Raw genomic sequence first — 20,955 nt, 5'->3', positions numbered from 1 at the left:
AAATACGTCCGCACCCGCCAGACCAAATCCAGCTTATGAAGCCGGCGCTCACGCGGGTGGGAAGGGGATGGACAGAAGGAAGGCAGCACTCTCTCTTCGTTCAGGTAAAAGGGAGACACAACCTTAGGCTGGAAAGAGGACACTGGTCGAAGAACCACCTTGTCCTGGTGAACCACCAGAAAGGGGAAACGGCAGGAGAGGGCAGCCAATTCTGAGACACGGCGAATGGACGTGACAGCGACCAGAAAAGCCACCTTCCAAGAGAGGAAACAAAGGGAAACCTGAGCCAGAGGCTCAAACGGAGCACCTAGAAGAGCATCCAACACAAGGTTAAGCTCCCAAGGCGCGGTGGGGGACCGAAAAAGAGGGGCCTCGTGAGCCACACCCTGCAGAAAGGTGCGAACATGAAGGTCGGACGCCAGAGGGCGCTGGATAAGGACAGACAGCGCTGAAACCTGCCATTTGATGGAACTGAGGGGCAAGGCGCGTCTCCAGCCCCAATTGCAAAAAGGACAGGAGATTCGACAGAGAAAAGGAGGTGGGAGAAAGGGAGCCTCACACCAGCGGAAATATGCCCGCCAGGTGCGGTAGTAAATTCCTGACGGCCGAGGGTTTACGGGCACTGAGCATAGTCCAAATAACTCGGGAAGAAAAATCCCGTGCCCTCAAAACAGCGGTTTCAACCGCCACGCCGTCAAATGCAGCGGTAGTGAATTGAGGTGGCAGAGGAGCCCTTGGGAGAGAAGGTCGGGACGGTCCGGAAGACGGAAGGGAACGTCAGCCACGAGAATGACCACGTCTGCATATCACACACGACGGGGCCAGTCCGGCACCACCAGAATTACTGAGACTCCCTTCACCTTGAGCTTCCGGACAACTCGGGGAAGGAGTGGAAGAGGCGGGACACAAAACAAGTGACTTTCCTGTTCTGGCGCAATGCAAACAGATCCACGTCCGGCATCCCCCACCGACGACAGATCAGATCGACAAGACCTCCGGGTGGAGAGACCATTCGCCAGGATCTGCGGTGGCGCGACTTATTAAGTCGGCCTCCCAATTGTTGATCCTGGGGATGTGCACAGCCTAAAGGGCTGGAACCTGAAGATCTTCGTTACTTCCCTCATGGCCGCCGAGCTGCGGGTGCCTGCCTGGCAATTTATGTACCCCACGGCCGTGGCGTTGTCTGTCTGCTCCCGAACTGGGACGCCGGAGAAGGCGGCTCCAGTGCCGAAGTCTCACGAAGCTCTAGAACGATGGAGAGTCTGGACTCATACGGAGTCTAACGACCCTGGACTGTCCAGGGGCTTGCGGGTCCCCGATATGGAAGAGGGGCGGTTGGAACGAGGTCCTGACTACCAGGAGGGGAGAGCCTTTAAAGACGGTGCCCTTTTCTCATGAGAGGCCGGGGGTCTGTCCGTGCGGCCCGAGAATCGAAAAGGGCGAAAGGAAGAAGTCCTCCGGTGTGCATTCGAAAGGCGTGGCCGATTTTGGGGCAGGAGAAAACTTTTGTCCCCTGTGGCCTCAAAAATGATCTTGTCAAAGCGCTTGCCAAACACCCGAGATCCCTGAAAAGCAAGTTCTGTGAGGGAGCGCTTTGAGGCCGCATCGGCATTCCAAGCCTTAAGCCACATGGAGCGCCTGAGAGCCACCAATCTGCACGAGGCGAAGGCCGTGCAGCGGGCTGACTCCAAGTAAGCCCAGCAGAGGTAGTCACCTGCGTGGGCGATTTGCTGCGCTAGAGCCGCCAGATCACAGGAGGAAGCACCCGCCAAGACCCCGCCAAGACAGGGCTTTGGACACCCAGGTGGAGGCAAAGGACGGTGACAAGGCCGAGCCTGTCGCCTCAAAGGCGAATTTCGCCAGATTCTCAATACGTTTGTCCGAGGGATCCTTGAAAGAAGCTGCGTCAGCCAGCGGCAGGGTAGTTGACTTGGACAGTCGAGACAAAGGAGGGTCCACCGTAGGAGGAGAAGACCTCTTGGTAACTAGCTCCTGCAAGAAGGGAAAGAAAGCCCGGAGCTTCTTGAACCCATGGAAGCGCTTATCCGGTTGCTTCCAGGCAGCTTCCAACAGCTCATCAAATTCCACATGTGGGCTGAAAAGCCCAACGAGCGCGGCGGAAGGAGACTCCAGGGGCAGCCCCAGAAGTTCCTGGGTCCTGCAGGTGGAAGGTGTATCTGACTGCAGACACCAGGCTCTCCAACATATCTCCATATCTGACATCCGGGATGTCACTTCCCAGTCGGGGGGGGGGGTGTTATGGGGTTCGCCAGCTCACCAGGGGACTTTGGAGCGTTCTGGAGGAGTTCCGGAGCGGGGGAAAGTGGACCGGGAGCGGACCCAGGGCGACCGGTAGTGGTGACGCCTGGAGGGGGTGAAATGAGAACGGGAACTCCGGTGGGAAGGCCCTGAACAGCCCGACTCTGGGGAGGAATCCTAGGAAAGGCGCCCCAAGCGGCCGCGGGAGGAGGGACTCACCGTCTGCTCCCTAACGGAAGAGCGCGAAGAGGACCGCCCCAAAGCGGACACAACCTCCCGGGAAACCTTGGCCAGATCAGAGATTGATTGGGAGGAGACCCATTTCGGAGCGGGATCAGACCGACCGCCATCTGGAGGACCACCCTGGACGGTAGACAAGGAAGGACTGGGGCGCAAGGACGCGCAGAGTGTACAGGTGGGTTCAGAGGAGCCGCCTGGCAATTTGGATTTACAGCCTGAGCAGGCATAGTAAATGACCAGCGCAGTAGCAGCCTGCCGGGAAGGGAGTGGGTCGGGACTGGAGTCACTGACCCCCACAGCTCGCAAGGTGCGAAGTCACCTCATAGGGTGACACCAGAAGTGTAGCCCCAGTCACGCGCGAGCTCCCAGGAGATCGGAGGATGGAGCACGCGCTGTAATAAGACTGGCCGGAGGGACTAGGAGGACGGCCAGAGCTAATGCCGGGGCGGCGTTGCTCTGAGAAGTGGGCGGAGCAAAGCGCAGGCCTGAGCTGCGGGCTCAATTAATAACACGCCCGCAGCTCCGGACCTGCGGAAACCAGGGGGAACTTTTTAGCCGGGGCGGTACGGCAGCATGCCGCCCGAAGCCAGAGACGCGGTCAGAGAGAACAAAACCCGCAAGGAGGAGAAGCAGGGCAGCGCGCGCAGAGAACATGTGCACGGCCCCCGGAGGACAGAAAAAAGCTGCAGACGTGTGACGTTAATGTAAGAAGCACGGCCACAGCGGAGGGGGCTAATGTGAGCATCTCCAGCCTGAGAGAGGGAGGGGAGTGTTAACCCCCCTAAATTAACCCTCGATCAGCCAGGGAACTCCCTGAAGACCCCCTGCCCATCCAGAAAGGTGTGGGGGGGGGGGGGGGAGAAGAGGGTGGGGAGAGAGAGAAATACTTGCCAATTATGGACCCCTATACTCACCTCTGAAGTCTTCAACCAGCTAGTGCCACCTGCCTTAACCCCTTAAGGACTGAGCCCTTTATTACCTTAAGGACTTTTTTTGCAAATCTGACCACTGTCACTTTAAACATTAATAACTCTGGAATGCTTTTAGTTATCATTCTGATTCCGAGATTGTTTTTTCATGACATATTCTACTTTAACATAGTGGTAAAATTTTGTGGTAACTTGCATCCTTTCTTGATGAAAAATCCCAAAATTTGATGAAAAATTAGAAAATTTTGCATTTTTCTAACTTTGAAGCTCTCTGCTTGTAAGGAAAATGGATATTCCCCCCCAAAAAATTTTTTTATTCACATATACAATATGTCTACTTTATGTTTGCATCATAAAATTGATGAGTTTTTACTTTTGGAAGACACCAGAGGGCTTCAAAGTTCAGCAGCAATTTTCCACAAAATTTTGAAACTCGCTTTTTTTCAGGGACCAAATCAGGTTTGAAGTGGATTTGAAGGGTCTTCATATTAGAAATACCCCATAAATTACCCCATTATAAAAACTGCACCCCCCAAAGTATTCAAAATGACATTCAGTAAGCGTTTTAACCCTTTAGGGGTTTCACAGGAATAGCAGCAAAGTGAAGGAGAAAATTCACAATCTTCACTTTTTACACTCGCATGTTCTTGTAGACCCAATTTTTGAATTTTTGTAAGGGGTAAAAAGGAGAAAATTTTTACTTGTATTTGAAACCCAATTTCTCTCGAGTAAGCACATACCTCATATGTCATGTTAATTGTTCGGCGGGTGCAGTAGAGGGCTCAGAAGGGAAGGAGCGACAAATGGTTTTTGGGGGGCATGTCACCTTTAGGAAGCCCCTATGGTGCCAGAACACCCCACATGGCATACCATTTTGGAAACTAGACCCCTCAGGGAACATAAAAAGGGATAAAGTGAACCTTAATACCCCACAGGTGATTCACGACTTTTGCATATGAAAAAAAAAATAATTTTTACCTAAAATGCTTGGTTTCTCAAAAGTTTTACATTTTTAAAAAGGGTAATAGCAGAAAATACCCCCCAAAATTTGAAGCCCAATTTCTCCCGATTCAGAAAACACCCCATATGGGGGTGAAAAGTGCTCTGCTGGCGCACTACAGGTCTCAGAAGAGAAGGAGTCACATTTGGCTTTTTTGAAGGAAATTTTGCTCTGGGGGCATGCCGCATTTAGGAAGCCCCTATGGTGCCAGGACAGCAAAAAAAACCACATGGCATACTATTTTGGAAACTAGACCCCTCGGGGAACGTAAGAAGGGGTTAAGTGAAGCTTAATACCCTACAGGTGTTTCACGACTTTTGCATATGTAAAAAAAAATAAAAATATTTTTTTACCTAAAATGCTTGGCTTCGCAAAAAATTTACATTAATACAAAGGGTTAAAGCAGAAAATACCCCCCAAAATTTGAAGCCCAATTTCTCCCGATTCAGAAAACACCCCATATGGGGGTGAAAAGTGTACCCTGTACATTCACATGGGGGGGGGGGCATCCAGCTGTTGCAAAACTACAACTCCCAGCATGCGCTGACAGACTGTACAAGCTGAGAGTTTTAGTTTTGCAACAGCTGTAGGCACACTGGTTATGTATCACTGAGTTTGTGACCTTACTCAGCGTTTCAAAACCAGTGTGCCTCCAGCTGTTGCAAAACCACATCTCCCAGCATGTACGGTGCATGGTGTAAGGTGACTGCTGGGAGTTGTAGTTTGCAACAGCTGGAGGCACACCGGTCGTGAAACACTGAGTTAGGTAAAAAAAAAAAAAAAATGAGTTTCACAACCAGTGTGCCTTCAGCTGTTGCAAAACTACAACTCTCAGCAGTCACCGACAGCCAATGGGCATCCTGGGAGTTGTAGTTATGCAACCAGCAGATGCACCACTACAACTCCCAACATGCACTTTAGCTGTTTGTGCAAGCTGGGAGTTGTAGTTATACAACAGCTGAAGGTAAACTTTTCCATAGAAAAAATGTGCCTCCAGCTGTTGCAAAACCATAAGTCCCAGCATGCCTATAAGGGAATGCTGGAAGTTGTGGTGGTCTGCCTCCTGCTGTTGCATAACTACAGCTCCCAGCATGCCCTTTTTGCATGCTGGGAGCTGTTGCTAAGCAACAGCAGGAGGCTGTCACTCACCTCCTGCTGCTGCTCCGTCGCAGGACAGTCCCTCGCCGCCGTCGTCGCTCCTGGGGCCCCGATCCCAACAGGGACGCCGGGGATCGGGGTCCCCAGCACCCGGGGTCGTCTTCCCGCACCCGCTCACGTCCTCCGGAAGAGGGGCGGAGCGGGTGCGGGAGTGACACCCGCAGAAGGCGCCCTGATTGGTCGGCCGGTAATCCGGCCGACGAATCAGGGCGATCGTGAGGTGGCACCAGTGCCACCTCACCCCTGCAGGCTCTGGCTGTTCGGGGCCGTCAGAGACGGCCCCGATCAGCCAGTAATTCCGGGTCACTGGAGACCCGATTGACCCGGAATCGCCGCAGATCGCTGGACTGAATTGTCCAGCGATCTGCGGCCATCGCCGACATGGGGGGGCATAATGACCCCCCTGGGCGATATGCCGGGATGCCTGCTGAATGATTTCAGCAGGCATCTGGCTCCGGTCCCCAACCGGCTAGCGGTGGGGACCGGAATTCCCACGGGCGTATGGATACGCCCTGCGTCCTTAAGGACTCGGAATGCAGGGCGTATCCATACGCCCTGCGTCCTTAAGAGGTTAAGCAGACATGGCGAACAGGGACGATTGGGGGACCCGGACCATAGGTACACCACCAGGCGCTGGTTGCTGGCGGGGAGGTGTTAACGGCCCATTCAACATGCACCGTGCCCCTAGCGGCATGCTCCTGTCGCCCCATGCTAGATCAAACAAAAAAGGGAGAGAAAGTCTAATTAGAATCTGAAACTAGGAAAAAAAACTAAATAAATAAGACCAGGTCTTGAGAGAAACCAGACCTGTGTCTGCCTCCTCTGACACTAAGCCAAAACTGAGTTGCTCAGAGTCAGGAGGCGGGTATATCCTGCCAGGAGGAGCCAGCCTTCTTGTTTCTTGCCTAGTGTCAGCCTCATAGTGGCAAGCAGCATATACCCATGGTCCTATGTCTCCCCCCCCCCCCCCCCAATGAAGCGCTCGAGAAATGTTTTATTTACCATAAGGAGTGCAATAGCAAAAATTAGTTTTAACGAGAGTTACCCTTTAACAGACAAAAAGTACGATGACAAGGGATGTGTGGAGAATTTTCAAAAAATATAACTCCTCCCCCAATATAAAAAATTCAAATCACTCCCTCTTTTCTCAATCACTGCAAAGGGGCTGTTGATTAAGTCTAAGCAGGTGGTGAAGGGCTAGGATGTTGTAGGAAATTTACTGCAATAGGGGGCAATTGAAACTCATTTACATAGTAGATTAAAGATATCTAACACATATGATAATCAATGTTGTTCAACCCCATATCTGCCACCTTGTCTTTGACACATTCTCATTAACACTTGTTTAAGCACAGAGGATCCCACTTGAAGGATATGGTGCAAGTCCATTCAATCTAGGCTTCAATATTTTATTTAGCTTAGTCAGTTGGGAGTCCTACCCAAACTCACCATGTTTGAAAACACCAATGAGAAGAGATTTGTCTGCCTCTCTGTCCCACCAGAGTGAGGGAACATCTGCTTGATCAACCTGAGGAACCCATATATCGATGTCTCTGTAAAGAGTAGTCACATATTAGCACTATTACATTGGCCACTGTAGCTTAAAGGGAATCTGACAGCAACATAACACACACTAAACTGATTATACAGGATAATAGTGTGGGTGATGCCGATTTAAACCGGTTTACCTTATAATCCACGCAGCCATTCTATTGTAACCCTTAGATAAATAAATATGTAAATTAGCCTGAGCGATGGAGGTGTTCTTTATGCTATACTAGCAATGCTTTTCCCACCTGCTCCAGCAGATAACTCCATATGCTGAGGAAGAGTGATGAATATTGATGAAGGAGGAGGAGTAATCTGCCAAAAGGAGCAGGGTTTTTGGCCAGAGCAGGCAGAAGAGGCATTGCTAGTACAGCGTTAAAAACACCTTTGTTATTTGAAAATGCTGATTTGCAAAGTTTCTTTTCTAACAATTACAAATGAACGGATGTACAGATTTTTTTCAAAAGTAAATTGCATTTGAATAAGCGACAAAGGCACTATTATCCTGTATATTCCGGTTAGTGCAGGTGATGCTGCTGTCAGATTCAATTTAATACACTGCAAAAATATGGTTAACCTTAACCGCATATTTTTTCAATGAACTGAAAATAAATATGTCTCATACACCTAAGTCTCTTCTAATATTACTTATTTGTCAAGAGACATCAGATCAGAAAGTAAAAAGGTTAAAAAGTTACATGGGTTTTTCAGCTAGGACCTATTTTTTTAATTTGTCCTAAGGCAGATGTAAAAGTACAAAAGACACATACTTACCTTCCCAGCTTCCACATCTCTTTCACAGAGCCCATCCCCCTGATACACCGATAGACTGGACAATGGCTCATGTGGACCACAATACCTGAAGTGCAGCGTGTGTGGAAGTGAGCTCCATGAAAGAGGCGGGTTAGCAGGAAGGTAAGTTGTGTCTATCAGTAACCAACCTTATGGTAATACAATATAAAAAAATACATTAAAGAGCTAGGAAAATACTTATACACGGATAAATGTTGGAGGGTTCTTTCCATCAAATAATGTGATGTGTTAAATCCTGCTGGTATGTTATTATATACGATGGGAAATACTCAATAATAGTCAAAAGTGTATATTAGGGAAAAACATGTAATACATCAGAAGCACTCTCACCTAGCTTCTATCCCTGCCAGCACCTTTGATGCTTGGTTCCCAATCACCTCCTGTCTGAGGTAATACAACATTCTCACACGCAGCAGAACCCTATGGATGAAAAAAAAGTATTGCATAATTTTTTACCAATATTAGAAATTAATAAAATGTCGATTTTTTATACTTCCTGCAAAATCTCTTTCTCGGAAGGTTTCATTGGGGGACACAGGAATTTGGGGGGGTATATCTGGCTGGCACTAGGCATTAATAAAAGAAAAAAAAAAAAGTAGAGGTTGGCTTCTCCTGACAGGATATACCCCGCCCACTGACTGAGTTAATCAGTTTAGTCCCAAAGCAGTAGGAGGAAACCAAAAAAATCACTACAGAGTTTCCAAAGTAGACCTAGACAAAAAGCAACCGAACAAGTCGACAGACAGGAAATAGACTCATGTCAGCAAACTAATAACGGGTGGGTGCTGTGTGGATCCTCTGAGAAAGATTTTACAGTAAAAAAAAATATATAATATATATACACATACACACACATACACACACACACATATATACAATTTTCTTGTTCTGCACCATTGGGGGGACACAGGAACCGTGGGACGTACCAAAGCAGTCCCCGGGGTGGGAAAACAGTACCCAGCCAGAGAGTCAGGAGGATGGCCTTTATGCCGAAAACCGGCATCAGCAGACGCGGAAGTGTGCACCTGGTAGAACTTTTTGAACGTATACACGGACGACCAAGTGGCCGCCTTACACACCTGCAGAGCCTAAGCCCTGTTGAATACCGTCCAGGAGGCCCCAACAGAGCAGATAGAGTTTGCCATAACCCGGAAAGGGGGAACCTTCCCCTTCGAACGATAGGCTTCTGATCTGGCAGACCGGATCCACCGGGATATGGTCGCCTTAGAAGCTGGAAGCCCCTTGCACCGGCCTTCAGAAATGATGAACAGCGCATCAGAGTGTGGAAAGAAGAAGTGGCAGAGAGATAAGCACGTAGAGCTCTGACCACGGCCAAGTTGTGGAGATAGAGCTCCTTAGGGTGAGACAGAGCAGGGCAAAAGGAGGGAAGGATGGAAGGACGATATCCTCATTCAAATGAAAACAGGAGACCACCTTCGGCAGAAAAGATGGTACTGGTCGAAGCACAGCCTTTTCCTGGTGAATGACAAGAGAGTGGGGTCAGCAGGAGAGAGCCACCAATTCTGACACCTGCAAGATGGAGGTCACAGCAATGAGAAAAGACACCTTAAAGAAAAGAAGCAGAGAGAGATCTCCCGAAGGGGTTCAAATGGGGCGCCTTGCAAAGCGATGAGAACAAAATTCAGTTCCCAGGGCGGAGTGGGAGACCTGTAAGGAGGAGCCTCGTGTGCCACACCCTGAAGGAAGGTGCGAACATGAGGATCAGAAGCCAGGGGGGCGCTGAAAAAGAATGGAAAGCGCCAACACCTGCCCCTTGAGGGAACTAAGTGACAAACGCTTTTCCAGCCCCGACTGTAGAATGGAAAGCAGGTTTGGTAACACCATCGGAAATAGGCACGCCAGGTCTTGTGATAAATCTTAGCAGAGGACGGCCCGAAGCATTGTGTGAATAACCCGGAGAGAGAAACTGCAAGCCTTCAGCTCAGCGGTTTCAACAGCAGCAGCGAATTGGGGTGGCAGAGAGGACCTTGAAAGAGAAGGTCGGGCAGATCCGGGAGCCGCATGGGAACTTCTGCCACGATACGAACCACAGGCATCGGGGGCCAATCCGGCGCCACCAGATTTGCTGGGATGCTGTCTGCCATGAGCTTCCTCACTACCCTGGGCAGGTGGGGAAACAGAGGTAAAAAGGTAAGGAAGGGCGAACTTTGACAAGAGAACGACCAACACGTCCACAGCTAGAACCAGAGGATTGCGAGACTTTGCCACGAAGGCGGGAACCTGATGGTTTAGGAGGGACGCAAAGAGGTCTATGACCGGGGTCCCTCAACGTTCGCAAATTGCTGTGGACACCTCCAGGTGCAGAGAGGCGAGGCTGGGAGTGCTTCGCTGGCGATTGATATAAGCCACAGCCATGGAGTTGTCCGTTTGGACCCGAACCGGATGACCTAAGAGTAACAACTCCTCTGTGGAAAAGACAAAGAAAGATGGCACAAAGCTCCAGGATGTTGATGGGGAGATGGGCTTTCTGGTGGGACCAATGGCCCTGAAAAGCACACTCGCTCCAGTGGTTAAGATATCCAAAGCAGTGGGAGAAATGAGCATCCTTCGTAAAGGAGTGGAGACCGAGCCACCAAATGGCGAGCAATGGGGGGGGGAATGACCCACTGAAGAGGGCGGCAACGGAACTGAGCAAAAGGAACGGCTTCCATGGCCGCCACTATCCTTCCCAACACTTCCATGCATGAACGGATGGTCACAGGTTCAGGGCAGCGCAATAGGCGGATCCCGGACAGAAGAGCATTCTGCTTGTCCGGTGGAAGCAAAACACGGGCCTTTTCGGTGTTGAAGCGAAGCCCCAGGAAAACCAGAGACTTAGAGGGAGAGAGGTTGGATTTTTACTGGTTGATCAACCACTCTAAACTGGTCAGGGTCCGAAGAATGATGTGGAGACTCTCCTGATTTTGAGCAAAGGACGGAGCTTTGATCAACAGGTTGTCCAGATAAGGGTGTGGAGTGCAGACTGAAAAGCCACAGCCAGGGCCGGAGAGTGGGGAGGCCAGAACTGGAAAAAATGATCCCGGGGAAAAGAACCAAACTCGATTTGGTAGCCAACTGAAACGAAGTCCCGAACCCAGGAATCCTGGACCTGCGCCAACCAAATGTCCCAAAAGAGGGACAGGAGACTACCCACCCGAGAGAAAGGCTTGGGTGGGGGCGCCCCTTCAGGCGGAGGTAGGCTTGAGAGTACCTGATTTGGCGGAGAAACATCCAGAATGGCCATCCTTCTTCCAGCAGGGGCGCCCTTTGAAGGTAGGAGCCTTCCGAGACTGCGAAGACACCGGTTTGTCCTGGCAACCTGAGGCAAAGGAGCAAAACGAAGAGGACTTGCATTGAGAATCGGTACGACACACCTTATTCTGAGGGAACAGAGAGCTCTTACCGCCTATAGCCTCAGAGATTATTTAAACCAGGCGTTTGCCAAAAAGGCGGCAACCTGTAAAGGACATTTCGGTGAAGGATTTCTTGGAGGCCACGTCGGCATTCTACATAGAGCGGCGGACAGCCACCAGGTTGCCAGAAGCAAAGGCCGCACAGAGTGTGGATTACAAGGATGATGAGCATAGATAATCACCAGTGTTGGCGATCTGGAGAGCTAAGTCAGCCAGATCATATGCAGGAGGCCCGGATAAAACGCCTTGGCGAAGTTGAGAGGCCTAGGCCAATAAGGCCTTGGATACCCAAGTCGCGGCGAACGCCGGAAGCATGGACAAGCCAGCTGCTTCAAAGGCAAATTTTGCTAAATTCTCAATTCGCTTGTCCACGGGGTCCTTGAAGGAAGCCACATCAGCCAGAGGAAGAGTGTTGGATCCAATGTAGGCACGGCGGTCCATTTGGAGGCCAGGTTCTGGGTATATGGGAACATAGCCTTCAGCCGTTTAGACCCTTGAAATTGCTTTTTGGGGTGCTTCCAGGCAGTCTCCAGCAGGTCATCAAACTCTGTATGAGTATTGAAGACCATGGGAGAGTGGCGAGTGCGACGGAAGGAAACTTCTGGAGCTGGGACCGAAATTCCAGGGTCCTGTAGGTGAAAGGTGTCCCTGACAACCGACACCAAACTGTCCACCATGTCTGACACGGATAACAGCTCAGAGTGCGGATCTGAGTCTGTGTCCACCAGTTCTGAGTCTGTGTCCACTAGTTCTGAGTCTGTGTTCACCAGCGCATGATGCAGGAAAATAGTGCAGGGAACTACATGCCGGAGAAACAGGGCCGAAACCACGGGCTAAATTCACAGACGCCCGCCAGCTGCGGCCCACGCTCCTAGACACTACACGTTGCCGGGAATAATAGAGACCAGCTGCGGTCTCTGAAGTAAAAAGTACGCGGCAGCAGGAGCCGAAACAGGGCCGTGTGCGTATAGAACGCCGTGGCTGAAGCAGAGAGCCGCCCCATGCGACAGTCAGAAAGACTGTCGCACCAAAACCAGGAGCACCGCATGACAGACCCTGGGAGGAGGATATGTCGGCAATGTCTGTAAAATAATAGTACATAAAGGGAGACTGGGCTCCCAATCTGGCTCCCTCCCCCAGGAGTAAAAATAGGAGAGGATGGGGAAGGAGCAGAGGGAGAGGGGGCAGGGATACTTACCTAGAAAAAGGTCCCATATACTCACCTCTGAAGTCTTCAACCAGACTGATGCCACCTGCATCATACCAGGCTGTAAAAGCGGGGCGAGCAGGGGCAAGAGGGGACCCGGTCCCAGGGTACATCCCTTAGCGCTGGTCGGTGGCAAGAAGGGGTTAGCAGTGCATACTTTATGGACCGTGCCCTTTGCTCGCAAGTGGGGGATCAGACAGCGCCATGGTCCTGTCGCCCCCAACCTAGATAAAATAAAGGAGGGAAAAAAATTTACTCTAATAAAACTATAAAATAATAAAAAGAAAACTAGGTCTGGAGAGCTACAGACCTGTGTCTGCCTCTTACTCACACTAAGCTAAAACTGATTAGCTAAGAGTCAGTGGGCGGGGTATATCCAGACAGAAGGGGCCGACTTCTTTTTTGTTAATGCCTAGTGTGAGCAAGATATACCCACAGTTCCTGTGTCCCCCAATGGAGCCGAACAAGAAAGTTGGATTAAAGAAGCAGCAGGATAAAAGATAACCAAGAAAATCTAAGGTCTACAACATCTCACTCTATCTATACTCACTTGTTGCACTGATGCTTTAGATGCTTCTTATAGCCTTCATCCTGAAACAAGGTGTCAGGGTTGTACTTTCGAATCCAGTCAGCTTTCTGTATGTCAAAGCTGGTCTGTGATTTCATTTTTTTCCCCTTGCGTCCCCGAGGGACAGGAATGGAAAGACCTGTAAAAATAATTATATACTATTAAAATAATTACAAATTACTACATTATTTGTGGAATAACAAAATTTTATTGAAATATTACACTTTTGTTAAATTGTAAATATTAAAAGGAAATTTTTTTTTTTTAATCAATCGGTGCAAAAAAGTTAACCCCTTAAGGACGCAGGGTTTTTCCACTTTCGTTTTTTCCTCCTTACTTTTAAAAATCATAACGCTTTCAATTTTGCACCTAAAAATCCATATGATTGCTTATTTTTTGCACCAATTCTTGTTGTTTTCATGCTGTGCATGTTTCTGGAGTTTTATTTTGTGCAACAAACTTTTGGTATATTATTTGGCTTTATATTATAGAGAGAAATATGAAGTCCTGTGAACATTTATAATTATGTATTTTTTAATGTGTATTCACATTGTACGTTTGTGTCTATTCTTGTACATATCTTGGTCATCCAACAGGATGGGAGAGTAAGTAATCATGTTGCACCTGTATTGGGAACTTTATGTCAGTTCCGGCTGCAGAGACCAGTGGGCGTATCTGAAAGGAGGTTTGTGTTATTTGCAAATGTGTATTTAAACCCCTCAGTACGGTAATATCACTGCCATGACTAAGAGCTTATGCTCGAAATGCGTCGGCGTTTAACTTTGTTTCTAAAGTGACTTATCTCCACTCGCTTCCACCACAGAATTTTAGTGTTAATTGGATGAAGTAAACGTTAAGTTTTATTGTAGTTGCACCTTGGGAGCTGGATTTTCCTCTTGTTCTCTGCCTGAATGCTATGGGGATAGGTGGATCCCTGCATCCGTGCTTCCATAATATCATCAGTCTGTGTCTGGAGTCTCCAAGCGATGAGCTGATCCATTTCCCTTCTGTACCTACTTATATAGGTTTGATTTTGTCTTACTTATGAAAAAAATTATTACTACATGCACGAAAATTACTACGTTTAAAATGGTCATCTTCTGACCCCTCTAACTTTTTTATTTTTACATGTAGGGGGCGGTATGAGGGTCAGGCAAAAAGGAGACCAGGACGCGTCTACCTCCGCTGAGTGGTGAGTGCATACACACTTTCTTTGCATTTAATTTACAAATCTGTTTAACTTTCTGGCACCAGTTGATTTAAAAAAAAAAAAAAAAAAATATTATTATAATATAAATATATATATATATATATATATATATATATATATATATATATATGTGTGTGTGTGTGTGTGTGTGTGTGTGTGTGTGTGTGTGTGTGTGTGTGTGTGTGTGTGTGTGTGTGTGTGTAAGTGTTTTACAGTGGCGTACCCCTTTAAGTCACTGCCCAATAGACATCCATCGCATAAAATATCAGCTTGGAAAAAGTGCAAATGAACAGCCAATGAGCTGCCAGGAGAATTACCAGAGTGATTTTGAAGCTGTTTGGTTTTGCCATTTTCTGCAGGAGTGATCAGATCCCAGATAAAGCTTTTTATGTTTTCATCTCCTCGGTAATGTAACAGACAATAAACCAAAATGGCTCTGCAGATTCTTTCCACATCCCGTTCAGTCATCCCGCGCTTAAAACGACCATGTGATAAAATGTCCCGCCAACGGCCCCATCTGATTCAGAGAAGTGACAATTTAAGTAAAACATTGACTTAAAAGGAAGCAGAAGAACCTCTACTGAAGGCAGAGGTATCTGTAGCGGTTATGTTTTACTGCACATGCAGTTTTTCATAGTAAAATCACCAAGAGAAACATGTTAATGAGCCATAAACTGTATAATATTATATATAAAACTATAAATTATTATAAAATTATATATATAGAGCCTCACCCATATACAAGCAGATGTTTCTCCACTCTAAAACAGTCTGTCCGGCCATAACCATTTTTCCGATCTGGACGTCGAGCTCTTGGACGGTCATCATCATCGCTTTCCAAATCTGAAAACTCTACCATATCATCATCCTTATTACTGAAATGCCGAGTTTGTTTCCTTATACGGGGTGTGTCTATAACCAATGTGTTCTGAAAGTAGGAGCAAAAAAAAAAAAAAAAGAAAAAGAAAAAAATTTGAAGGGGGAGTCTTAAGGAGCACTTTGGTAAAATATTTACTTGAAAAAAGCCTCAAAACTTTTGAGATGTCGATCTTAAAATAGACATCTCAGACCTTATCCCCGAAGGATAGGGGATAAGCATCTGATGGCAGGGGGTCTGACCGTTGGGACCCAAAAACGCCCAGCCCTTACCAAATCCACACATCCAAACCCTGTTATTTAAAAGGCTATTGACGCCTTCAAAAATAAATATTAGTATGTATCATGTAGTTCCCCACGAGTCCATTTTGCCTAGTTTTACCGCCTCTAGTTTGATATGCAAGCTCTGATTTCCAGCTACACTTCTGCCACCTATGTCATTCTTCCACATAGACCACCTTGTATCTGTTTTCCTCTCTATGTATAGCCTGTGTGAGCGGCCCTCCAAGGATTTTCTATTCCCTGTCCACAATCTCACCTCTGCCGAAAAACCTCTGACAACTATATGAAAATTTAGCATTCAGGTAACAAAATAAATAAATCAGTGCAAAAGTGTCCATAACCATTATAAACTATGGTGTAAATCAACTGTTTTCCCCAACAACCCACATTTCATGTACACTGTTAATAGTACTATAGGTCATGACAGAATGAGTAGTTCTAGAATCAATCAAATAAGCTAGAGGAAAAGTTAAAATATGTGCTAAAAAAGAGATTTTTTTTTTGTACTCCCCGTAAAATCTCTCTCGTAGCCTTCATTGGGGGACACCTTACTGATTGGTATATGCTCTTGCCACTAGGAGGTGCTGAACCTAGATAAAGTCAGCTCCTCCCTGGAAGGATATATCCGCCCACTGGAAGTGAGGTAACCAGTTTTGTCACAAAGCAGGAGAAGCCAACAAAGAACATGCCCAAAGGACCCTAGAAAGAATCCCAGAAAAAAAGAACCAGAAACGATAATCGGGACAAAAAAAAGAGAAAAAAAATGGGTGAGTGCGGTGTCCCCCCCAATGAAAGATTTTACGGGGAGTACAAAAAAAAAAACCTCCTTTTCTCGGTCACTCTTCATTGGGGGGACACTTTACTGATGGATGTACCAAAGCAGTCTCCTAGGGTGGGAAAAACAACCACCTGAGAAAGGGAAACAGTCCAGAGACCGAACCCGCCCGACCATAAGGCCCGCTGACGAGATCCCGGACCAGAGACAACCGAGGTCCACGAAAATGGACTAGGACGCCAAAAGGAAGACAGTCCTATGTAGAGTCTCTAAACCTACGGTCCATATAGAGAGACAAGAAAAGGGGGACTAGGAATCTGGGGACCATCCAGATTCCACCGATCCAAGAGCACATGGCGGAAAAATCTCAGGGAAAGCAGCGTACGCCGAGCAAAAGGCGAACACAAGAGGTGGAGACCAGAAAACCACTGAAAAAAAGAAACATGGAGAACGGCTCTAGAGAAGCCTGGTGCCCAAAAACAGCTGCAGCCCAAAAACCCCAGGGGCCCGCCGAGAACACCTGGGAAGCGAAAGAAGCTTGAGTAGCGTGATCCAGATGACCGGAATGCCCTCCACCTCGGGAAAAGATGGACCCCGAAGTAGGAGACGGGAGGAATAACGGCTAAAAAGCGAGTGCAACGGCCTGAAAAGGGGCATCATGGAACCTCGGGGCGACTGACATGGGAATTGGAGGTTCCCAAGTCGCCTGGAAGACTTACACCTGTAGGGGAAGTAAAACCAAAGTCCGCAAAACGCTTCGGGCGACAAACTTCTATGTCGAGACAAGAAGAAGCGCAGTACAGAAAGACCACCTCACAAATGGGATCGCGGAGAAGTCTGGGCAGGAGGGCTAACCTGCCCGAGACCTCAACCATCACTAAGGCCCAAAAGAACCAGAAGGGCCTACCTACAAAAGAAGGCACTCCACAGCATACTAGGATAGTGTCCAAGACAAGGAGACTAACCATACATGAACCCCAGCGGTCAGAGCGGACCAAAGCAACATCCCGTCAGGACGGGAACGGAGATGGGAACAAAAGCGAAGGTTACTCCAAAAGACCGTAGAGTGAGTGTAGCGCAACAGACACTGACAAAGGGAAAGATAAACACACCCCTCCAGAGAGAAAGCACCCTATGGAGAAGAGCAATGGCTGAACCTAAACACAGACTGTGGCAGACCGTCTGACGCCGAGCCTTAGATGAGTGCATAAACTCCTCCAACAGAGGAGAATGCAAGACTGCATGAGCAGCAGTAGATAACAAAAAACAGGAAGAGAGCCAGGCTGCAAAAGTGTGCAGCCCTGCTGAGAGCTCTAAGCAAAAAAACAAGGGCCCAGCCAGGTAACCCACCTATATAGAGGAGGGGAAAATAAGGGGTGGTCGCGATAAAACCCAGGCACTGACCAGCCAAGCTCCTTCATCTCCGTACCCCCTGTGGAAGGGAGATTGTCAAAGTGCGCCAGGCACTACAAGAGTGGGGGAATGCCGCCAGAAGGAAAGGGGAAAAAGTACTGGATGGACGTAGCCCCCAGGAACTCTGCAACAACATATCAAGGTATGGAGAGGCCAAGTTGTGTCCCCAGTATTAGTGGTCACTGGTGCTGGGCAAAAGGTACAAAGATGTCACTGCGAATGCAAGTAAGAAGCACACACACACAGCAACCAAAGCATTGAGAGGAACACCCCAATGTAGTGAAACCCTGGACCAGATGGGCGGCAATGAAGCCATCCAGGCTGTTGTCTAAGGCAACAGAGCCAGCGTCTGAACCACCCTGCGCAGGAACCCAGGACAGATACCTGGAGAAATAGGGGAAGGGTGAACCAACTGAGTCGCTCTATCAGGCCCCATGCCAGAATAGAGGTGCTCAACCGACGTAGACCTGAGGAAACAAGATCAGAGGATCAGAAAACCATGCAGACACAGTCTGGTTATCTGGCATAGGGACCATGGCCGCACCAGTACCCTGCGAACCAGTATGAGGAGCATTGAATAGGGCCCATAGAGCAACATGGGAGACTGGCTTGGAACTACACCTTGGTAGTGAGTTACCGTAACTTCCTTCCACGGTGTGGGAAGTGTATGGTAGTTGACCCGACCTAGTAGTAAACATGCAGATAACTGTCCGATTGACTGGTATAGAGTTCATGAACACTCATGGTAACACCTTCAAAGCCTCCCAGGGAGGCCAAGGTCGAACTAACTGGCAACCTAGCGGTGCAGGAGACCCAGCAGACGAAAGTCCGGCTGACTAGCATCAGTCCCGAGGACCTTCAGGAACCCCAAGTCAGAGTCCTTACACCAGCAGTGAGGTATAGGAAACCTGACCATGCCGGTGGCAGACAAGAGATGGCAGACCAACAGCGGCGGCGACCATGCAGACAACAGTCTGGCCTAATAAGTACACCTCCAGGAGCTGGCAAAAGGGGACAGCCAGATAGGCGATCACTGTGCCCCTCTGTCAGCTGTGGGAGGGAGAGGAGGCCTAGGAGCCAGGGATAGTATCCCTGCCACCCTGGGGGATGGAGGGAGGCTGAGTAGCCGTGGATTGTATCCCTGTTACCCCGTATAAGGTCCAGAGGACACGCTGGGTTACTTCTTCGTACGCCTTGCGCAGCAGTGATACCAGATAACAACAATTTAACCCAAAGGGGTTAACAAGAACCTATATTACTATGTGTTTTATAAAACTTAACTTTTAATGCGAAATTAATAGAAACTGGTGAGACACACAATTAAAATCACAAGCCCATGTTGTTCCTGTGATATCTGAATCCCTAATTTGTGACAATGAATAGGTCTCAATTAATAGAACACTGAAATCACAGGTGGTCATGTCATCAGGATCTCTTAGTCTACCAGGGGTGAGCCCCTTCTAATGGGAGTACTTTTTTAGAGATGACCCACACTAATATCCACTGCCAACGGCAGAGAAAAAGCACCCATATAACTACTGTGCACTGTAGATAGGGTGATAGAGCCAATGTCACAATACAGGGTATTAGAGGGTACAACATGGGCTTGCAAATAAAAAAAGTACGCTGTCACACCACTACATGTTTCACCACATACGTGGCTTCATCAGGAAGATTGACTGACAGCACTGAGTGTAGAAAAGTCAAATGGGTTTTATTTATATGAATACCCCTAGCCCTCCCCCGTAGATTCACCAATTGTGAGCTAGAAAGCATCAGCCAATCAAAAGTGGCCTATTACTCCCTCATATTCAATATAAACCAATAGGGTTCAATGAACAATCCACTCTATACACGGGCCAATCATATATACTTTTATTCACTGATGTCAGACGCCAATTAGCTGACATCATTCCTACTACCAATCCTCACCTCCGATCTGCGGTCTTGTTTCCGGCGTTATTCCCGTAATCCGATCACGTGACCTGTGTTTACTCACATGATCCGGACCCGATGTAAACACTGGCCGTGTGTATCCCGTGCCTGGTTGCGCACGCGCTCTGCGTCCTGCTTCCTCAGATGAGATGACAGGCCTCCCAGCATTGGGTATAGATGCCGCACACGCGCATATAACTCAATAGGTCCGCAATATCAGTGAACTTAGATATATATGAGAGCCTCATTTTCACATGTAATTCTTATTAATGATAGAGATAAACACTTTTAAACATTGGTAGCATATGAGCTTATATGAACTATTAATTTATAAACAAACATGTATAAATCAAAAATTAATCATAAACTGAATATGGTACAAAGGAGGGGGGGACAGTGGGTTACCAGAACTCCAGCCGCAGATACATCAGCCATGAGATGAGCGACAGTCGGCAGAGGAAACCAAGCAGACCACTGTCTGGCTTACTGGTATGGGTCCATAGTAAACGGTCACTCCTTCAAATACCTCGCACAGCAGTGGGGTACCGGAACTCACGCCGCAGATACATCAGCCGGGTGATGAGTGACAGGTGGTGGAGGAACCACGCAGAACACTGTCTGGCTTACTGGTATGGGTCCATAGTACACAACGGGTCACTCCGGAGAACACACCTTGCACTAGCAGTGGGGTACCGGAGTGCCTGAGTGACAGGTACAGGAAAAGGTTGAATGACGCGGCTCGTCCCTCCCCCACCGGGGAAGCTTCCGGCAACGTGGGACTGGAGACCCGCTGTCCCAAGAGCACTAACACGGAAGGCAGCTGCAGAGAGTCTCAAGCAGCAGATAAGAGAACGCGGCCAGGACACTGCACCTGGCTGCAGCTAAGATCAGTAGGCAGGATGGTGTGCCCGCACTAAAGAACGCGGTCGGCCGTGTGGGACCGGAGACCTGCTGCCTGCAGCTGTAGGTCTCTGGTCAGCCTATAAAGAACATGGCCAGGACACTGCGCCTGGTCGCAACATAATAGTAGTAAGCGGGCTCTGTGCTTGTAATGAGGATGCGCTCGGCCGCGTGGGACCGGACAGTTCCTAAAATGGACAGAGATGTCAGCAGAGAGCACTGTGCTCATGATTCAGCAGAGAGCTCTGTGTTCAAAAAAGAAAAGCATTTCCTCTGTAGTATTCAGCAGCTAATAAGTACTGGAAGGATTAAGATTTTGTTAATAGAAGCTATTTACAAATCTCTTTAACTTTCTGGCACCAGTTAAAAAAAAAAAAAAAAAAAAAAAAAAAAAAAGTTTTCCACCGGAGTACCAGACAAGCATTTTTG

The 20,955-nt window shown here is 48.2% G+C and overlaps 1 protein-coding gene across 5 annotated transcripts in view; it reads right to left on the bottom strand.

The window, feature by feature from the left end:
• The window catches only part of CHD8 (chromodomain helicase DNA binding protein 8), a 144,025-nt gene that overhangs the window by 32,228 nt on the left and 90,842 nt on the right, over window positions 1–20,955 (bottom strand). For all 5 annotated transcript variants that reach the window (XM_056527805.1, XM_056527786.1, XM_056527769.1 and 2 more), the window contains exons 22-26: window positions 15,080–15,273; window positions 14,663–14,862; window positions 13,118–13,274; window positions 8,278–8,367; window positions 7,036–7,139 (exon numbers count right to left, since the gene is read on the bottom strand). In XM_056527805.1, coding sequence (XP_056383780.1) covers window positions 7,036–7,139; window positions 8,278–8,367; window positions 13,118–13,274; window positions 14,663–14,862; window positions 15,080–15,273 — 745 coding nt within the window. The remainder of the gene's footprint in view (window positions 1–7,035; window positions 7,140–8,277; window positions 8,368–13,117; window positions 13,275–14,662; window positions 14,863–15,079; window positions 15,274–20,955) is intronic.

Source organism: Hyla sarda, chromosome 1 (assembly GCF_029499605.1).
Source record: "Hyla sarda isolate aHylSar1 chromosome 1, aHylSar1.hap1, whole genome shotgun sequence".
Taxonomy (NCBI): Eukaryota; Metazoa; Chordata; class Amphibia; order Anura; family Hylidae; genus Hyla; species Hyla sarda.
This window is presented reverse-complemented; position numbering and strand designations above follow the sequence as displayed.